The sequence below is a fragment of the Arvicola amphibius genome, chromosome 10 (assembly GCF_903992535.2).
Source record: "Arvicola amphibius chromosome 10, mArvAmp1.2, whole genome shotgun sequence".
NCBI lineage: Eukaryota > Metazoa > Chordata > Mammalia > Rodentia > Cricetidae > Arvicola > Arvicola amphibius.
The window spans coordinates 103,169,169-103,185,929 of record NC_052056.1 but is presented as its reverse complement, the minus strand read 5'-3'; the positions used below and the strand labels follow the sequence as shown (position 1 = coordinate 103,185,929).

General features: G+C 49.8%; 1 protein-coding gene across 1 annotated transcript; it reads right to left on the bottom strand.

The window, feature by feature from the left end:
* Positions 1-1,718: 1,718 nt before the first annotated feature.
* On the bottom strand, positions 1,719-13,344 carry LOC119824866 (2'-5'-oligoadenylate synthase 1A-like). The gene is made up of 6 exons (XM_038345411.1): positions 13,076-13,344; positions 11,253-11,541; positions 8,597-8,781; positions 6,778-7,010; positions 5,978-6,131; positions 1,719-2,675 (listed from the first exon to the last, which is right to left on the bottom strand). The coding sequence occupies exons 1-6, from the start codon at positions 13,256-13,258 to the stop codon at positions 2,562-2,564; spliced, it is 1,158 nt and encodes a 385-aa protein (XP_038201339.1). The 5' UTR covers positions 13,259-13,344; the 3' UTR covers positions 1,719-2,561.
* Positions 13,345-16,761: the final 3,417 nt, after the last annotated feature.

Below are 16,761 nucleotides of genomic sequence, written 5' to 3'. Positions count from 1 at the left end.
GCCTGCTGTCTGCCCACCTCTCCTATCTGGGGAGTTTTGTCACACAAGCTAAACGTTTGAGAAGGTCAACTGTCAGAATGGTTAAGTGGCTTCTGACCAGGTTACCAAGAACACACAACGAGGAAGAACACATAACAAGGAAGAAGGGCTCTTCTGCAGAGGGAATTGGGAAAGCTGGATCTCCACTGACAGGAATAAATTCCACCTTCACCTTGGGCATGTGCGAAGCCCATCCAAAATGGAAGCAGAGAATCACTAGGAAACAGAGAACAGCTTAGCCATGATGATCTAGGCTGTTTTCTTGGCTCTGACATCAAAGCCACAGGCAGCTCAGGATGGTTCTTTTATGTCTGGCCTCGTGCATGCTGGGTAAGCACTTTGCCGCTGAGCTGCATCCACTGCCTCTCACTAGACCACTCCAGGCCAGGCTTTCCCTGATGAACCACACCCCTGCTGCCATTTCTGCTCTCGGAGGTCCACACAAGGAGCCATTCCATCATGAAGGAATGGGATGTGGACATTCCGTGTCACATGTAGACTTGCTTTAGTGTGGGGTACATGATGGCTCACAAGGTGGGTCCCCTCAGCTTGGCAGGATACATGAGGATCCCTTGGACATTATTTGTTAAAGCCTTCTCTGTGCATCTGGAGGTGTTTCAAACTAGGCAAGACTTAAATCACAGACCAGCATTACTGGGTCCACCATGGGCTCAGAGTACAAGGCAGAATGTGATTTGTCCTGCAGTCAAGGGGACAAGTGTCTTCTACCACCCTGGACATTGGTGCTTCCGCTTCTCAAGGTGTCTATTATGTGAACTGAATGAATGAGGGCCAATGAGACCCAGTTCTCCCCTGCCACAATGATTAAGGGAGTGGGCACTGGGGACGGGAACAGGTGGCCCTGAACAATGCCCAGACCTCCTAATGAGCAGGGCCCGAGTGGTGGTTGAGGGATTTGGGTATTTAGGGGTCTGGTTTACAACACTAAACTATGGAACCATCTAGCTCTCTGTGTAGAGGTTGGTAGTGTGTGTGACCATGTGTGTGTAATTCCAGAGCTGGGGGGATGGAGGCAGAAGGATTACTATGAGTTCCAGGCAGCCTGGGACAGATAGAGATAAAGACAGAAACAGAGAGACAAAGCTGAGACTCCACGTGATTTAACACAGCGCATCAAAAGTTCACCATCACCACGGACACCACGTTTCAAAGTCACCAGTGTCACAAATTCAACGCGTTTTTTAATTTTTCACGCATTTCCTCGAACCCCAGCCTGCATGTTGCAGCCACCATGCATCTTCATGTGCACGGCTCACACACCCATGTCCCCAAAGCCATGTGCAGTTGCGGAACAGCTTCTGAGTCAGATGGGGGCAGGTCTTGAAGCTTGTCTTGGGGACATGGACAGAAAGAACCAAGGATTCCTGTTGTGGATTTATAAATAAGAGACCTGGAGCGATCCCAGCCTACCAGAAGAAAATGCTGCAATTTGTTTCTGCTTTGTCCAGGGCTGAGCAATCAGTGCCTGGACCCATGTGGAGCATGTAACAAGTGCACAATAAATGAATCTAGTTGAACCATGCACACACACACACACACACACACACACACACACCCCTATAATTCTCTGGCTCATCTCACACACCCTCATGGCATCTGCTGTGGTTTATTGTTGTTGATTAGACACTGGACAGAAGCTCCTAACAGGTGCATGGACAGAAGCTCCTAACAGGTGCACAGACAGAAGTCAAGCTTGGGTTCTCCCCTCCCCTTCTGAATCTCTTGTCCCCTAGAGAACACTGTCAGAGGATATGGCAGATGAAGCTGGTTGTAAGGAAGGCTGTCTGTAATGGGACAGGATAGAAGGGTGGGCAGGCAGGGGTCAGAAGACTGGAGTCTGATCCCAGGGTGGACACTCCCTAACTGGGACCTTGGGCAGCATCCTGCCCTCTCTGGTCAAGGCCTGCAGCAAAGGAGCACCTCCCCTCACTCCAGAGTCTTCTGGGCAAGTGCTGCTGTGCTCATAGGAGGACAAATGCCCATTCTTGCCCACCTGAGGATGGAGGGAAGGCAGGGTACATCAGGCCTGTTGGGAGCTACAGATCCTGGGTCCCTTGATTTTCTTTGCCTGTCTCCGAGTCTTTGCCTGCTGGAATGAACTGAGCATGAGATCTTGCCTGCAGCTACTCTGAGCACAAGGCCTGCAGATAAAAAATCCCGAGAGCTGGGTGTGGCTAAGGGTCCCTATAGAAGCTCCCCCCCCCCCAGCACAATGAAGTTTGGCATTTGGCATTTGTCATTCTTGTATCAGGGGTGACCCATGCCCGTGTCTCTGTCTGTCTTTCTCCATGTCCTCATGTCTTTCTCTGACTGTCTCTGTCGCTGTGTGTTTTCAAGTCTCCAGGCATAGTTCCCAAGACTCATAGTTCCCGAGACTCGCATACTGGCCCTGTAGTGGCACAGGAGCTACAGGACCATCTCTGTTGGGGGTTATAACAATGCCTACGCTGCAGTTATCACAGCACTAATACAAAAGGGTTGTTAGCTCCAGGCTGCGTGTGCTATGCAGAAGAAGCCCTTGAAACAATGAAAAGAAACAAAAACAACAACAAAAAACAGAGATTACGGAAAAAATTACTCGTCTGGTTCTCCTGGTATGGCACATCAACCTCCGTCTGCAATAGAAAACACACAATCATGTCAGGAGCATTCTTATTGGGTAGGGGGTGTACATGAACCCTGAGAATGGGTGCTGTAACAGATCACCAGGGCCCCTTTGACAGGAACTGGACAACTTCAAAACTCAGGCCCTTGTGGGTGCATAGAGTACTTCCCTGGAAGCCACGCCTCCCACCTGAGGGTCATTCATTCACAGATCTGTCAAATGAGAGAACAGGCATAGCCAACTGTCTGCTGCATGGCAGCCCAGAGGCCACTGCAGCTTCTCTTGCCTTCTCCCACATCCCTAATGTCCCCTTCACTTCCTTCTTGACCTGGCATTTAGTTCCAACTCCCTGCAACATTCCTGCATTCACACTAAGCTCAGCTACCCGTGGCACCATCAATTCCCTAGCATCAGCAAGTCCCCTGCACCAGGAGGGAAAAGGCCCAAGTGCAGGTCCCTCTGTGCCTCTTTATGGATGTGATGCAAGCCCCCTGAGTCCCGTTGGCCACATGCTGATGAGATAGGAAAGATGGGCTGCTTCGTGGACCTGAGCACTGGCTTTAGAGTTCATGGGAATCCCAGCTTGACCTCTCCCTAGCTGAGCGTTCCCGAGTCAGTGGCTTCAGCACTGAGTCTCCTTTCCATACTCTCTATGTGTGTCAGTGTGTGAGTGCACTTGTGTCTGTAAGTGTGAGTGAGTGTCTAGGTGTGAGAATGTGAGTGTGATTGAGTGAGTATGTAAGTTTGGAAGTGTGTGTGCATGTGTGTATGTGTGTAAGTCTGAAAGGAGTTTGTGTGTTTATGGCTAGAATCCACTAATGAGTGAGTACATACCATATTCATATTTTTGGGTTTGGGTTATCTCACTCAGGATAGTGTTTTCTGTTTCCATCCATTTGCAGGCAAAATTCAAGATGTCTTTTTTTTTTTTTTACTGCTGAGTAGTACTCTAATGTGCAGATGTGCCACACTTTCTTTAACCATTCTTCCATTGAGGGGCATCTAGGTTGTTTCCAGGTTCTGGCTATTACAAATAATGCTGCTATGAACACAGTTGAACAAATGCTTTTGTAGTATGATTGGGCAACTCTTGGGTAAATTCCCAAGAGTGGTATTGCTGGATCCTTAGGTAGGTTGACTCCCAATTTTCTGAGGAACAGCCACACTGATTTCCAAAGTGGTTGCACAAGTTTGCATTCCCACAAGCAATGGATGAGTGTTCTCCTTACCCCACATCCTCTCCAGCATAGGTTATCATTAGTGTTTTTGATTATAACCATTCTGACAGGTGTAAGATGGTATCTCAAAGTTGTTTGATTTGCATTTCCCTGATAACTAAGGAAGTTGAACATGTCCTTAAGTATTTTTTGGTGGATTTTAGCCATAAACAAAGGATATTGAGTCTATAGTTCATGATCCTAGAGAAGCTAAGTAATAAGGTGAACCCAAAGAAAAACATATTTAGATCCTCCTGGAAATTGGAAGCAGACAAGATCACCAGGCAAAAGTTGGGATCATGAGGGCAGTGGAGGGTTGAGGGAAGGAGAAAGAGGGGAGAAGGGGAGGGTGGGGGAGAGCTTAGGGGAGTGGGATGGTTGAGATGGAGGAAGGACGGATATGGGAGCAGGGAAGAAGATATCTTAATTGAGGGAGCCATTTTGGGGTTGGCAAGAGGCTTGGTTCTGGAGGGGTTATCAGGAGTCCATGGGATGACCCCAGCTAGGACCCTGGGCAGTAGAAGAGAAGATGCCTGAAGTGGCCTTGTCCTGTAGACAGACTGATGACTATCTTGAATATCACCATAGAACCTTCGTCTGGTAACGGATGGAGACAGAGACAGAAACCCACATCAGAGCACTGGACTGAGCTCCCAATGTCCAGTTGAAGAGCAGGAGGGAGAATATGAACAAGGAAGTCAGGACCATGAGGGGTTGGTCCATCCACTGAGACAGCGTGCCTGAGCTAATGGGAGCTCACCAAGGCCAGCTGGACTGGGACTGAACAAGCATGGGATCAAACTGGACCCTCTGAATGTGGTTGATGTTATGGTTTTGGTCCCTGTCCCTTTAAGAGACAAGCCACGCCCACTCCCTCCCCCTTCCGCTGAGGCAGGCTGATCTTTAGCTTCCGGCCTGAGCTTGCTCTCTTTTCCATCTTCCTCTCGGAGAGGCAGCTTTGCCTCTGCCTCTCTCCCCACTTCTCTGCTTCCCCCCCCTCTCTCCCTCCCTCCCCCCTCTCTCCCTTCCCCCTTCATAACCGCCTTGAATAAATATTCAGCCTCACTCTGTAAGTCATGTCTATCCATGTCTCTGTCTTCTGCCCACCCACCATGTGTCTCCCTGCCTGGGACCAGCCACTGCTCCGGGACCGGCAGCCTTCTCTGCCTGGGACTGGCTGCTCGCAGGGCCTGCTGTCTGCCCCTGCTACCACCATTTGGGACTTTATAGCATTTGCTGCTTGCCTACAGCTGCTGCCTGGGACTCCGTAGCATTTTTTTAAAGAACAACAGTTGACAATTGGGGCCGACTGAGGGGTCAATGATAATGGCACTGCACTGGGATTTGTCTCTACTGCATGTACTGGCTTTTTTGTGATCCTATTCTTTTTGGATGCATATCTTCCTAAGCCTGGATGTAGGGGGGGGGAAGGGCCTGGGACTTCCCACAGGGCAGGGTACCTTGCCCTCTCTTAGGACTGGAGGGGGGTGGGGAGAGGGCGTGTGGGGGAGCAAGAGGGAAGTGGAAGAAGGGAGGGAAGTGGGAGGAGGGGAGGAAGTGGGAATTTTGATTGGTATTATGTATAAAGTAATAAAAAAAGATTGGTGGGGGGAGGGTGAGGAGGGGAGGAAGTGGGAATTTAGATTGGTATTTTTTTAAAGTAATAAAAAAAACAATAAAGATAATAGTTCTAAAAAATAACCACAAAAAGGAATTTGTGTGAATTTGTGAGAGTGTGTGTGTGTGTGTGTGAGAGAGAGAGAGAGAGAGAGAGAGAGAGAGAGAGAGAGAGAGAGAGAGAGACCATTTGTGTAAAAGCATAGAGGTGCAGGTCAGAGGATAACTAGGAGGAGTTGGTCTCTCCTTCTATCACAGGGATCTAGGATCAAACCCAGGTCACCATTGCTGGCAGCATGTGCCTTACTCACTGTGCCATCTGAACGCTGCTAAAATGGCTGTGAAACAGAGGAGCAGCTGGCCTCCCTAGGAGTGTGGAGACCTTTAGCAAAAAACCACATCTTTGTGAGAATATTCTCCAACCAGATGAAGGGACTTAAGCTATGTGGAAGGGGTCAGGATGATGACAAGGTCTCACCGGCACATCCCAGGCGCATACTGGGGAGCCATCCCTGTTCTTAAAGCATGAGTACCGAAGCCAGGTCGTAGCTTCTCCTGCCAACCGATACCAGCCATTTGGGTTCCCACCGGCCACGTTCCCTGTTGGGTCAGCGGGGTCCAGGATCACAGGCCTGCAAGGGCAACATCCAGAGAGGAAAGAGATCAGCTGGCTGGTGCCCCAGGTATCACTGCATAGGGGCAGGGGAGGAGCTCAGCAGAGCACTGATACCCAAAGTTTGTCCTGAGTCCCTGCCCCACAGCGTAGAGCAAGCCTGGAGGGATCCTTGGACATGACCTGGAAGGCCTGGGATCCAATCCTCTACCCTTTAGTAGCTGTGTGTCCTGGGGCAGGTCCTTTAGCCTCTCTGATCTGTGAGATGGGAAACAATCAACCAGCCAGGCGCAAAGGATGAGGTATGAAGGCCGAACATAACACAGGATCACAGCATGTCCCTACCTTGGGCAACAAGTCTACTGTATTATTTACAATGAATTGATCCATGAGTTAGTTGTGATGTCTAGCAGCCCTTACGACTTCTGTCACTGTTGGAAAGTCTCAGTTCCCTTCTCTCTACTGTTTGGGTCTGGATGAGGTCAGAGCCTTGGTCTCCTCATCTGCAGACCGAAGCACCCATCTCTGTCTCCCAGGGCTGCAAGCTCTTATGTCACTAAGGGACCAGCAGGACAGTGGCCAGCACAGTGACAGAGTTCCCATCTCCTCCTTTTCAAAACATTGGGCAGCCTATACTCCCTGTGAGTCATGAGGGGACAGTCTACCTGGTTCTTGTGAGCTGTCTGTGCAGGTAATCGGAGATGTCTTGGTCTTGAAAGTCATAATACATTGTCCAGTAGATTCTAAGCTTCCTGTGCTTGGTGACCAGTTCCAAGACGGTCCGGAAGCCCTCGGCTGTGTTGAACTCAGTGAATCCACTCCCACGTTCCCAGGCATAGACTGTGAGCAGCTCCAGGGCATACTGTGGGGGCAGCGGCTTCCCTAGCTTCTCCTTACACTGAGGAAAGGCAATGAGAAGAACAGGGCTGTCAGCTGTTGTGTGGGGACCACTTCTCACGGGGTCAGTTCAGCTGCCACCTGATGTTGTCATTACAGGCTTACCGACACACTGCCACACCCACTCATGTAGATTCAGTCTATGGATGCTCAGATGCTATAGCCAAGGGCTGAGTGGATGGGATGGAGACCATGTGGTCCACAAAGACCGAGCATTTCCCAGCAGACACAGGAGGAATCATGACACTGAGAGTGACAGCCAGGGAGTGGGGGTGGGGGCAGGATAATAATGATGCTCACTATTGAAAGTTTTATCACAGGCTCTGAAATAACTGGGGAGGAGCTAGGGAGATGGCTCAATGGGTAAAGTGTTCCCAGACAAGTTAGGGAGTTCAGATCCCAACATGTACATGAAGGTCAGGATGCTCAGGAAGCTGACTCATAATCCTTCAGAGGGCCCCAGGGCTATCTTAGGGTCCAGACCTGATGGCTCAGCACACTGAGTCTTCAAGTATCAGCCCTGCCTGGATATAAAGGTTGGAGAGTGGCTGAGGACCCGACATCACTTTCTAGCTTCAAATGCTAATGGACACACACATAAACACATATGCATGTGTTTCCATGAACAGGTGTAAATGCACACAGGTTAAAAAGCCCAGAGTATAACAAGAAATCAAAGGCTTGAAGAGATAATCTCCCGAAAGGTCATGAAAATCAAAGTGGTAGAAAGTAACATGGAAGATTTCCAAAGAAGAAAAATGCAAAGGCACAAATGAAGCAGCAACCAGCGAACAGTGAGTTAGATGTGGCTAAAGAGAGAGTTAGCTGATTGGAGGGTGGACTAGAAAAAAAACAAATTAGAACAAGCATAGAAAGTCCTCCTTTGGTCAGGCGTTGGTGGCACACGCCTTTAACCCCAATACTCAGGATGTAGAGGCAGGTGGTTCTCTGTGAGTTCGAGGCTAGCCTGGTTCCAGGGCAGGCTCCAAAGCTACACAGAGAAACCCTGTCTCAAACAAACAAACAAACAAACAGTGTCCTCTTTCCTCTCAGTTCCCCTCTCTCCCCTTCCTTCTCCCTCCCTCAGCATTGCCCTACCTCACCATCCCCACCCACCCCTTGGTTCTCTCTCATCCCCTCCCCTCAGCTTCCCTTTAACCCACTTGTTTTTCCAATATTTTTTCTCACCACTTGTGCTAATTTTTTTTGTCAACATGACATAATCTAGAATCATCTTGAGAAGACTGTAGCACAAATAAGAAAAATGCCTCCATCAGACAGGTTGTGGGCAAGCCTCTGGGGCATTTTCTTGATCAGTGATTGATGTGGGGAGAGCCAGCCCTGGGCAGGTGGTTCTGAGTCGCTTTTAAAAAACAGGCTAGCCGGGCGGTGGTGGCGCACGCCTTTAATCCCAGCACTCGGGAGGCAGAGGCAGGCGGATCTCTGTGAGTTCAAGACCAGCCTGGTCTACAAGAGCTAGCTTCAGGACAGGCTCTAAAAGCTGCAGAGAAACCCTGTCTCGAAAAACTAAAACAAAAACAAAACAAAAAAAAAAACTGAAAAAACAGGCTGGACGAGATGCCATACCAGTTGGTACCAGTGTTTGACCAGGCGGATGAGACTCTTCAGTTTGGGCGGACGACGCTTCAGGAAGTTTCTCTGAAGTTCTGTGAAGCAGGTGGAGAACTCGCCCTCCTTGCCCAGGAATGTGCACTTCCTGATGAGCCTTCTGTAGATCTCAGGGTCGGGTTTGCAGTAGACACTGACATGGCCTGTAATGAAGGCTTCACTTAGATTACACCCCAGCCCTTCTCTGGGGTTCTTTGGTCTCTCTGAGGGGAACGAGCTCATTGGCTGTGGAGTTCAGGAAACGGCAGAGTTTTACCACAGCAAGCCTCACGCCCTATCCATCCATGCATCCTCCCTCACCTCAGGATTGCACTCACTTGGAAAGTTCCTGCCACCAACTGATCCTAGTGCAGACCCTTCCTCACAGGTATGGAGATGGTGGTGGAAGAAAATAGCACACTGTGGCCACACACAAGAGGGCTGCATGGTCATCTAATAATGGCCAGCCACGCTCCGGTATCCAGTATCTTCTGCATGGGACTTGTCATGTGTGTACACTCCTGCTTGTGTCAGGGTTGACTGTGGAGCAGTGTGCTGTGTTTTCTATCATGTATCTCATGCTTACAGTCTCAGCCCTATTTTGTGTATGTATCGTGTATGTGTGTGTCCATGAGACATTACACACCTATGTTTGGAAACAAGAGAGGATACTGGGTGTCTTCCTTTATACTTTGCCACCTTCTCCTTTAGAGGCAGGGTCTCTCTGTGAATGTGGAGCTTGGCTGGCATCCACCAAGGCTTAGAGAGTTCCCCTGTCTCTGTCCCCCATAGTGCTGGGGTTACAGGTCTATGTGTGTCATTTCCTAAGTTTAGGTGGGTGCAGCAATTGCCTTATCCACTGAGCTGCCTTTCCAGCCCCACTGTGTTATTTTAGTGAGTAGTTTTCCTTAGTGCCTAAAGTGTATGATCATGTGGTTTTGATTGACCAGGTCCTAAGAACAATAAGATATGGCGGTGTGTGTGTGTGTGTGTGTCCTGAGCTTGTAGAGTGGTTAGGTAACAGGCTAGGGAATACATATGAGTATGTGGCTGTGTGTGGGGGCTCATGTGCACACTTGAGTAGTATAGACAGGCAGTAGGCTGTGCCTTAGGTATGTGCAGGTGTGTGGCCGTGGTTGCAGCAGGTCATACCATCAGGCTTTGATGTTGGCACATGGCAAAATCACTCTGATATTGGGACATGCCCTGTCATTCCAAGTGCTGATTTTCAACTTCAAGGTCCATTACATAGTAAGGCATCGATTAAGACATCTTGGGTAGAGTTGTGGCTGAGATCCTCTCTTGGGCTGTCTTCCACACTGCCATTTCCAAGAAGGTCCTTCTGTGGTAGCCCTTCTTCCCCACTGGACAGATGCCTGAAGCTGGGGAACTCCATGATCAAGACAGCTTCTGGGGAGCCGCCCTCCCAGCTCATTTCTGGGTGACCATCCTCTGAGCCTCCTCCCCTGAACAGGGTTTTAAACCCCTTGCAGGGAGCTTCCCACAGCAAGCTGCCCTGCTCCGACTCCCAGGCTGGCCTCTCATTCCTTGCTGTCTGAGACTCCATTTCCATGACTCTCCTAAGCCAGGGAAGTGAGTGACCTTGTCTCTAAGTTAATAGCAGCAGTTCACATCGTGGCCATCAGGGGGTGCTGTGTCCCCCAAATATAAAGCCTCAAGTAGTCTCTAAACTCCCCATGACCCCACTGTGCTTTCAGGGGTGTTCCTGGTTGTCTTTGGGTGGAGCTGGACAATTTGTAATTTGGGGACACACTGTGTGTCAGGCCTGGTGTAAGATCTCAACGTAGGGGATCATTTACTGTGTAATATAACACGTGTGAGCATGCTGGGGCTAGGGTGGTGATGGCTGGGTTTCCAGTTTTCCTGAGGCAGACAGAGAACCCCTGGGAAGTTCTGCATCATGTACTAACCATCCCACAGACACCCAGGCCTCTACATGTCTAAGATTTCCTATCCTTTAGGAGAAGATATATCAGTTATTAATTTTCTGTGAGTTCTCTGCTGCCTCATGTTTAGAAAGACAAAATCCACACCCAGCCACAAATACTACTGATAAACCGAGGGGGAATCTAAGATGACCTCATCCCCTCATTGAGCCACCTTGCTACTTAATGTCCTTCTCTGATGGATTCTCACTCCCACTCCCAAATTCTAAATCTCTCCTTCCCCAGCTCAGCTTTAACAAGATCCTCTGCTTGGAAGAATTTCTCAAATGCTAAGTGTTTTCAGTTCAGGAATAGAAGGTGTGGGCCAGGAAGATGGTCAGTCAGTAATGTGATTGGCTCACAATCATAAGGACCCATGTTGGAACCCCAGGACTCAGGAAGAGATGGGAGTGGTGGCATAGGATTGTAATCCCAGTACTGGGGAGCTGAAGACAAGAGAGTTCCCAGGGCTCTGCCAGTCAAGATTAATGTGTAATTCCAGATCAGATAGAGACCAGGTCTCCAAAAAGATGGATGGCTGCTGAGATGTGTTAGCCACAGTTCATGATCAAACTCACGTACACACACACACACACACACACACACACACACACACACACACACACGACACAGAGAGAAAGAAACCAAAGAGAGGATGGAGGGGCGAGCTGAGGCTCTGACTGCCTTACCCAGGACGTCATAGGCTGGCAGCACATCAAACTCCACCTCCTGTTGAAGCTGTGGGGAGCTCAGCTTGAAGCTGAGTGCTCGGGGGTTGGACCACCATGAACTCTGAACCTCAAACTTCACCCAAATGTGTCTCTCGCTCCGAAACTTGTGCAGCTGTTTCTTAATTTCCTGGATGAACTCTCCGCGTCGGTTTAACTGGTCCTCGAAGCTGGTGAGATTGTTAAGGAACACCACCAGGTCGGCATCTGACCTGCCCTTCAGAGCTGTGCCTTTTCCTGAGGAGCCGCCCTGAAAGACAAGGATGAGAATGACAGGCGACAGGCAGAGCCATGGCCAGCAGTCCGGACCCTCAACAGCCAAGGGGTCCACCACCCAGGGAGATGGTTGGGTAGAGAAAGCCTGCACATGCGCAGTGGAATACTAGTCAGCACCGCGCGTGAAGTCAGGATCTATGTAGGAAAATAGATGGTTCTGGATCTCCTCATGGTACGAGAGATAAGCCAGATTCAGAATGACAGACATCAGCGTTTATCTCTGGCGTCTAGATTTTCACACACACACACACACACACACACACACACACACACACACACACAGAGAGAGAGAGAGAGAGAGAGAGAGAGAGAGAGAGAGAGAGAGAGAGGATTATGTGGGGAAGGTGGGGGAGGGGTCTAAAGGAAGAGGAGCAAGAGGGTCATGAGGGAAGACAAAATGGCACATTTTCTCTCATGTGGAAGCCAGTTCTAGCTGCACACAAGTGACATGATATCAGAGGAGGGTTCTCTGGGGGGAGGGTCAGCATGGGAGTAAAGGATGGTAGTGGGCGAGAGGAGACTGTGGGTAAATTAACACAGAGCTATGAGACTATTGTCCTGATCCTCATTGCTGGCATTGTTAGTTGGTGGAATATGCTCACACAACATCACACACTTGGAAGAAATCCGCCTATGTAATATAAAATAACATAAAAGTCATAGAGCAACAGAAAAGGTTTAGTAAAATGAGATCCACGTGTGGAACAAAGTATTTTAAAAAGAAGGACTCCTGCTGAGAACAGCCCCTCACACAAGCACCACCCACTGTGGAGTGGCCATTATAAAATGTCATATCTGAGGGTGGAGAGGTGGCTCAGTAGTTAAAAGCCCCTGCTGTTCTTACAGCTGTCCCCAGCTCAGAGACCAGCACCCGCATAGGCCAGCTCACAGCCGCCTATGCAACTCCAGCTAAAAGGATGTGACACCCGCTCTTTAATTCTGAGGGCACCGCAATAACACAGGCACAGTGTGCCCTTCCACAAAATTAAAAAAGTAAAAATAAAATCAACTAAAAAAAGAAAAGAAAAGAACTTTATTTCTGCGGCCTTCACAGTGAATTAGGTACTGATGAAGTCCGAGGACCCAGAACCGAGCTCAGTCACAGTCCATCAATCCAGTCACCCAGCATGTGGGGTCCTGTTCTGTCCCCTGTCACATTTGCCTTAGTCTTCAATTCCTGTGCTGAGAACCTGGACGTGGAGATGGTAATTCACTCATCCAAGGTCACATCGCAGTGCAAATATTGGGTCCCTTGATCCACTACTCTCGAGAAAACTGCTTCCCCAAGCTTGGCCTCAGTTTCCCTGACTCTGAAATGAACGTGGCCTGGGAGGGTGGAACACAAACTGTAACTGAGGCTCTTTTTCTAACACAGATGTGGGACCTGGGGGCAGAACCCACTCTGCAGCTGTGATTGGAAGTGAAGAGGCGGAATCAGGGCTGCAGTCTGGTTCCTCAGGGTCCTCTCCCACCCCATCCGGGTCAGTTCAGGCTGAGGGGGGGCTCACCTTCACCACCTTGGAGACCCTCACAGGGTGGGCGGCGCCTTGGAAGCATCTCTCCTTCAGAAAAGTACACATGACATTGATGACGGCTCTGACATCATTACGGAAGGTGGTATCGGGAAGGAGGTGGTCCTCTATGAATTTGTCCAGCTCTGAGGCTGGGGTGTTGCTGAGTCCCTGCCCCATCCTCAAGCCCTGAAGCTTTCCGTCTATAGCATGAGCTCCCTTGTCTCCCCCTCCTTGAGTGTTGAGCTGGGCACAGCTGCTTTTCAGTTTCGATTTCCCCGGGAAGGCGGGGCTATGCAAATCAACCAGATCCGGACAGCCAATGGCTTCGGGGCTTCTCACAAGGTCCATCCGTTCCTGTGTTTCCTTGCCTTCTACCTGGAGAAACATCTGGGGTGGTTTTTGTTTGTTTGTTTGTTTTTGTTTTTCAGGGTTTCTTCTTGTCGAAAAAGCCGTTACACAGCAGGTTTTAAGAATAATCTGTATGTGTTGGAAAAGAGGGGAAACCAAGTCAGAAAACTGCAAAAGCGGGAGTCCTGAGCTCAGCTTTTCCAGCTCCTGCGAAGGTTTTGGAAGAATTCTGTTCTTTTTTTAAAAAAACTGCCGTAACTGGTTCTTATCTTCCTTTAACTCTAGACCTGCAGTTCTAGGCTTACAGAAAATTCTTACAGGAAGACCAGAGTTCCCAGAAGGCCCCTCCCCTCCTCACATCCCCTCCACTGTGGTGCTGGGGAGACAACCCAGGGCACCTCAGAGTAAAGCACAGCTGTACCACTGAGCCACCAGTTTTAAGGCAGCAGATTAGGCATAATTCATGGGATGTGCAGGTCAACATTGCGATATTACAGTGAGCTATCTGTCAAGGCCATGGCTAGGTTGAAGTTCAGCCTCTGGGTGGCACAGGTCCCAGATGCAACACTCATGCGGCCCCCATCCAAGGTGTCATTCCAAACTGTGTCCATGTCCTCCAACCTCCTGCCTCCGTCTCTTCATCTCTTGTTTAGATTTCTCACGTTGTTGCTGTCGTCATCTTATTTTGAGGCCGAGGCTGGACTCGAACTGGTGAGTCCTCCACATTGGCCACCTCAGTGCTGGCACGGCTAAGCCTCAGATCTGGGTCACTGGGCCTAGCTACACCCACCTAACCGACTTATTGGTGTTTTCTGCAAGATGTGTTGACTTATGCCTAAGGCCAAAATGTCACCACAGGAGCTGAGCCTGTCGCCACCCCGAACTCTCATTATTCAGCAGGACTGTTTATCATGCATATGTTTTTGTAAATATACAGACATCGATCTATAAGAGGGTGAAGAAAGTGTTCCTGAGAAATCAACATTGTGCGGCTGGAGAAAGTGCTCGGTGCAAAGAGCATTGTGGGTACTGTACAGACAGTACACAGAGTTATGCTCAGGAGCACACACACACATACAAATAAAGATAAAAAGTAATGCTGGGTATGCTGGTGCTCGCCTTTAATCTCAGCACTCAAGAGGCAAAGTGGGAGGGTCCTCGTGATCGGAGGCCAGCCTGGAATCTACAGCACCTTTGAGGCCAGCCAGGACAGCATAGTGAAACCCATCTCAGAGGGACGGCTGGAGAGACGGCTCAGTTTAAGAGCCATCTTAAACCGGGTGTTTAAAAGCTCCAGCTGCTCTTCCAGGGAACCCTGGTTCTATTCCAAGAACCCACATGGCAGCTCACAACCACACACACACACACACACACACAGAGAAACACACAGAGAGACATACACACAGGCATATACACAGACACATATACAGACACAGATACGAAGACACACACAGACACAGATACGAAGACACACACAGACACAGAGACATGCTTACATAAATACGTGACACACACACGCATGCACACAGGCACACACAAATACATGCACCATTGGTCAGGATTAACAGAGATGATGTAGAAATGACGGTGGCCTCTTGCAGAAGCAGAATCACCCTTTAACCAGAATACTGAAGGAAGCCGTCTCTAGTGGAGACTATGTACAAGGGGCTTCAGGTTTTGTAGGATAGAAATACCCCAATAAGACTTATGGTACCAATACTGGCCACACGGTGGCGCTCACCAGTTGTTCCACCACTGGGAAGCAGATAGCAGTAGCCCTTTCCCAGCATAGGCAAGACCCCAAGCCACAGACTTTTTGAGGGTCCACATGTTAGCGGTGAGAGGGCATCTACTGACTCCAGAGCCCCATTCCTGCCCCATCCCAAGCTCAGTTTCGGGGTGAATTTTCCCAGCATGCCTCCTTTCCCCCAGAGCCACCTACTTGCTTCATCCCAGTCATAGCTATTGGCTTCCTCCTCTTCCTCTGCTGGTGGCAGCTGACTGGCAAGGGCCGCCTGGGAATAGGCGCCTGCAGTGTGGGGAGCTGACGGGAAGCCCCCTGCAGGTCCTGTCCTCTCCTCCCGGGCTGGGGCGACAGCCCCTGGATAACTAGGGTCACTTGGAGTGGCCTCTGTGGGGACAAAAGACAGGGAAGAGGCAGTACTGAGTCTGTCACAGCAATACGGCTGGAGGAAGCTTACAGAATGCAGGTTCCCAGGCTGCACTCAGAATCAGCGGTCCTGGAGTCTGCATGTGATAGTCAAGCCCCAGGACTGATTGGAATAAAAGCAAGCCAGACCCCAGAAAGGTCAATCAGCAGTGTGGATTCAGCCAGACGGCATTGACCTTAACCTCGGCTGTGTGATGTAGGACCAGTTCCTTAACATCTCTGAGCCTTAAGTTTCCTTATTTGTAGAACTGGAGTTACTGAATCCAAATGCACGTCTCTGACAGTCAGTATTAGTTGCATTAAACTATGAAGGTCCATGGAAAGAAAATGGCTACATTGTAACCATGACAACCAAGCACCTGAGGCCTGTATGTGGGTCATGGAATAATCATTGTTTCCTCATCATGGGCCAAACGCAAATCAGGCTTCACGAAAAAGTGTTTTTTGTGTGTGTGTGTGTGGGGGGGTGATTTTGGTTGGTTGGTTTGTTTTGGGCTTTTTGTCTTAACTTTTTTTTTCTGTTTTAGTTTGTTCAATCTCCCCAACAAGATTGTGAGGGAAGTCCTAGCCTGACTCATACTTCATAAAAAACAAACAAACCAACAAACTGAGAGAGGTTTAGTCATGGGCCAGGAGTAACACAGTAGGAAGGGAAGGACCAGGCAGTCTGGACTCTGAGCCGCAGGAGCTGGCTTGTGGGTGTGGACAGTTCAAGGGTTTAGAAAGTGGGCTGCTTAGGCCTCCTCAGACAGGTCTTGGGGTACAGGTTGAGTAAATGTGTTTTCTGAGAGGGTAGTTCACACTCGCCTGTGCTTTGCCCAGGAGTGGCCCTGCTGCCCCCCGGGGGCCCTGCAAGGGGAGGGAAAGGGAGTGGGGATGAGGACATACTTCCGTGTCTGCCCTGGCCCTGCCCCTTTACACTGGACAGGATGCTCCAACCAACCACCCCTCTGCCACAGCCCTGCTCTAAGCACAGGGCCTCCTTCACCCCAGGGTCTAAAAAGAGCTCATGGCTCAGCCTGTTTCAGTCCTGCAGGGTGATGGGACTGAGGTCACTGCTAGGGGACACCAGGGCACATGGTAGCTGCATGGCAGATACCTGGCTACACAGGTGAGGAGGTGCCAGACTTGACATTGAGGCCAGGGCGGGGGGTGGGGGGGA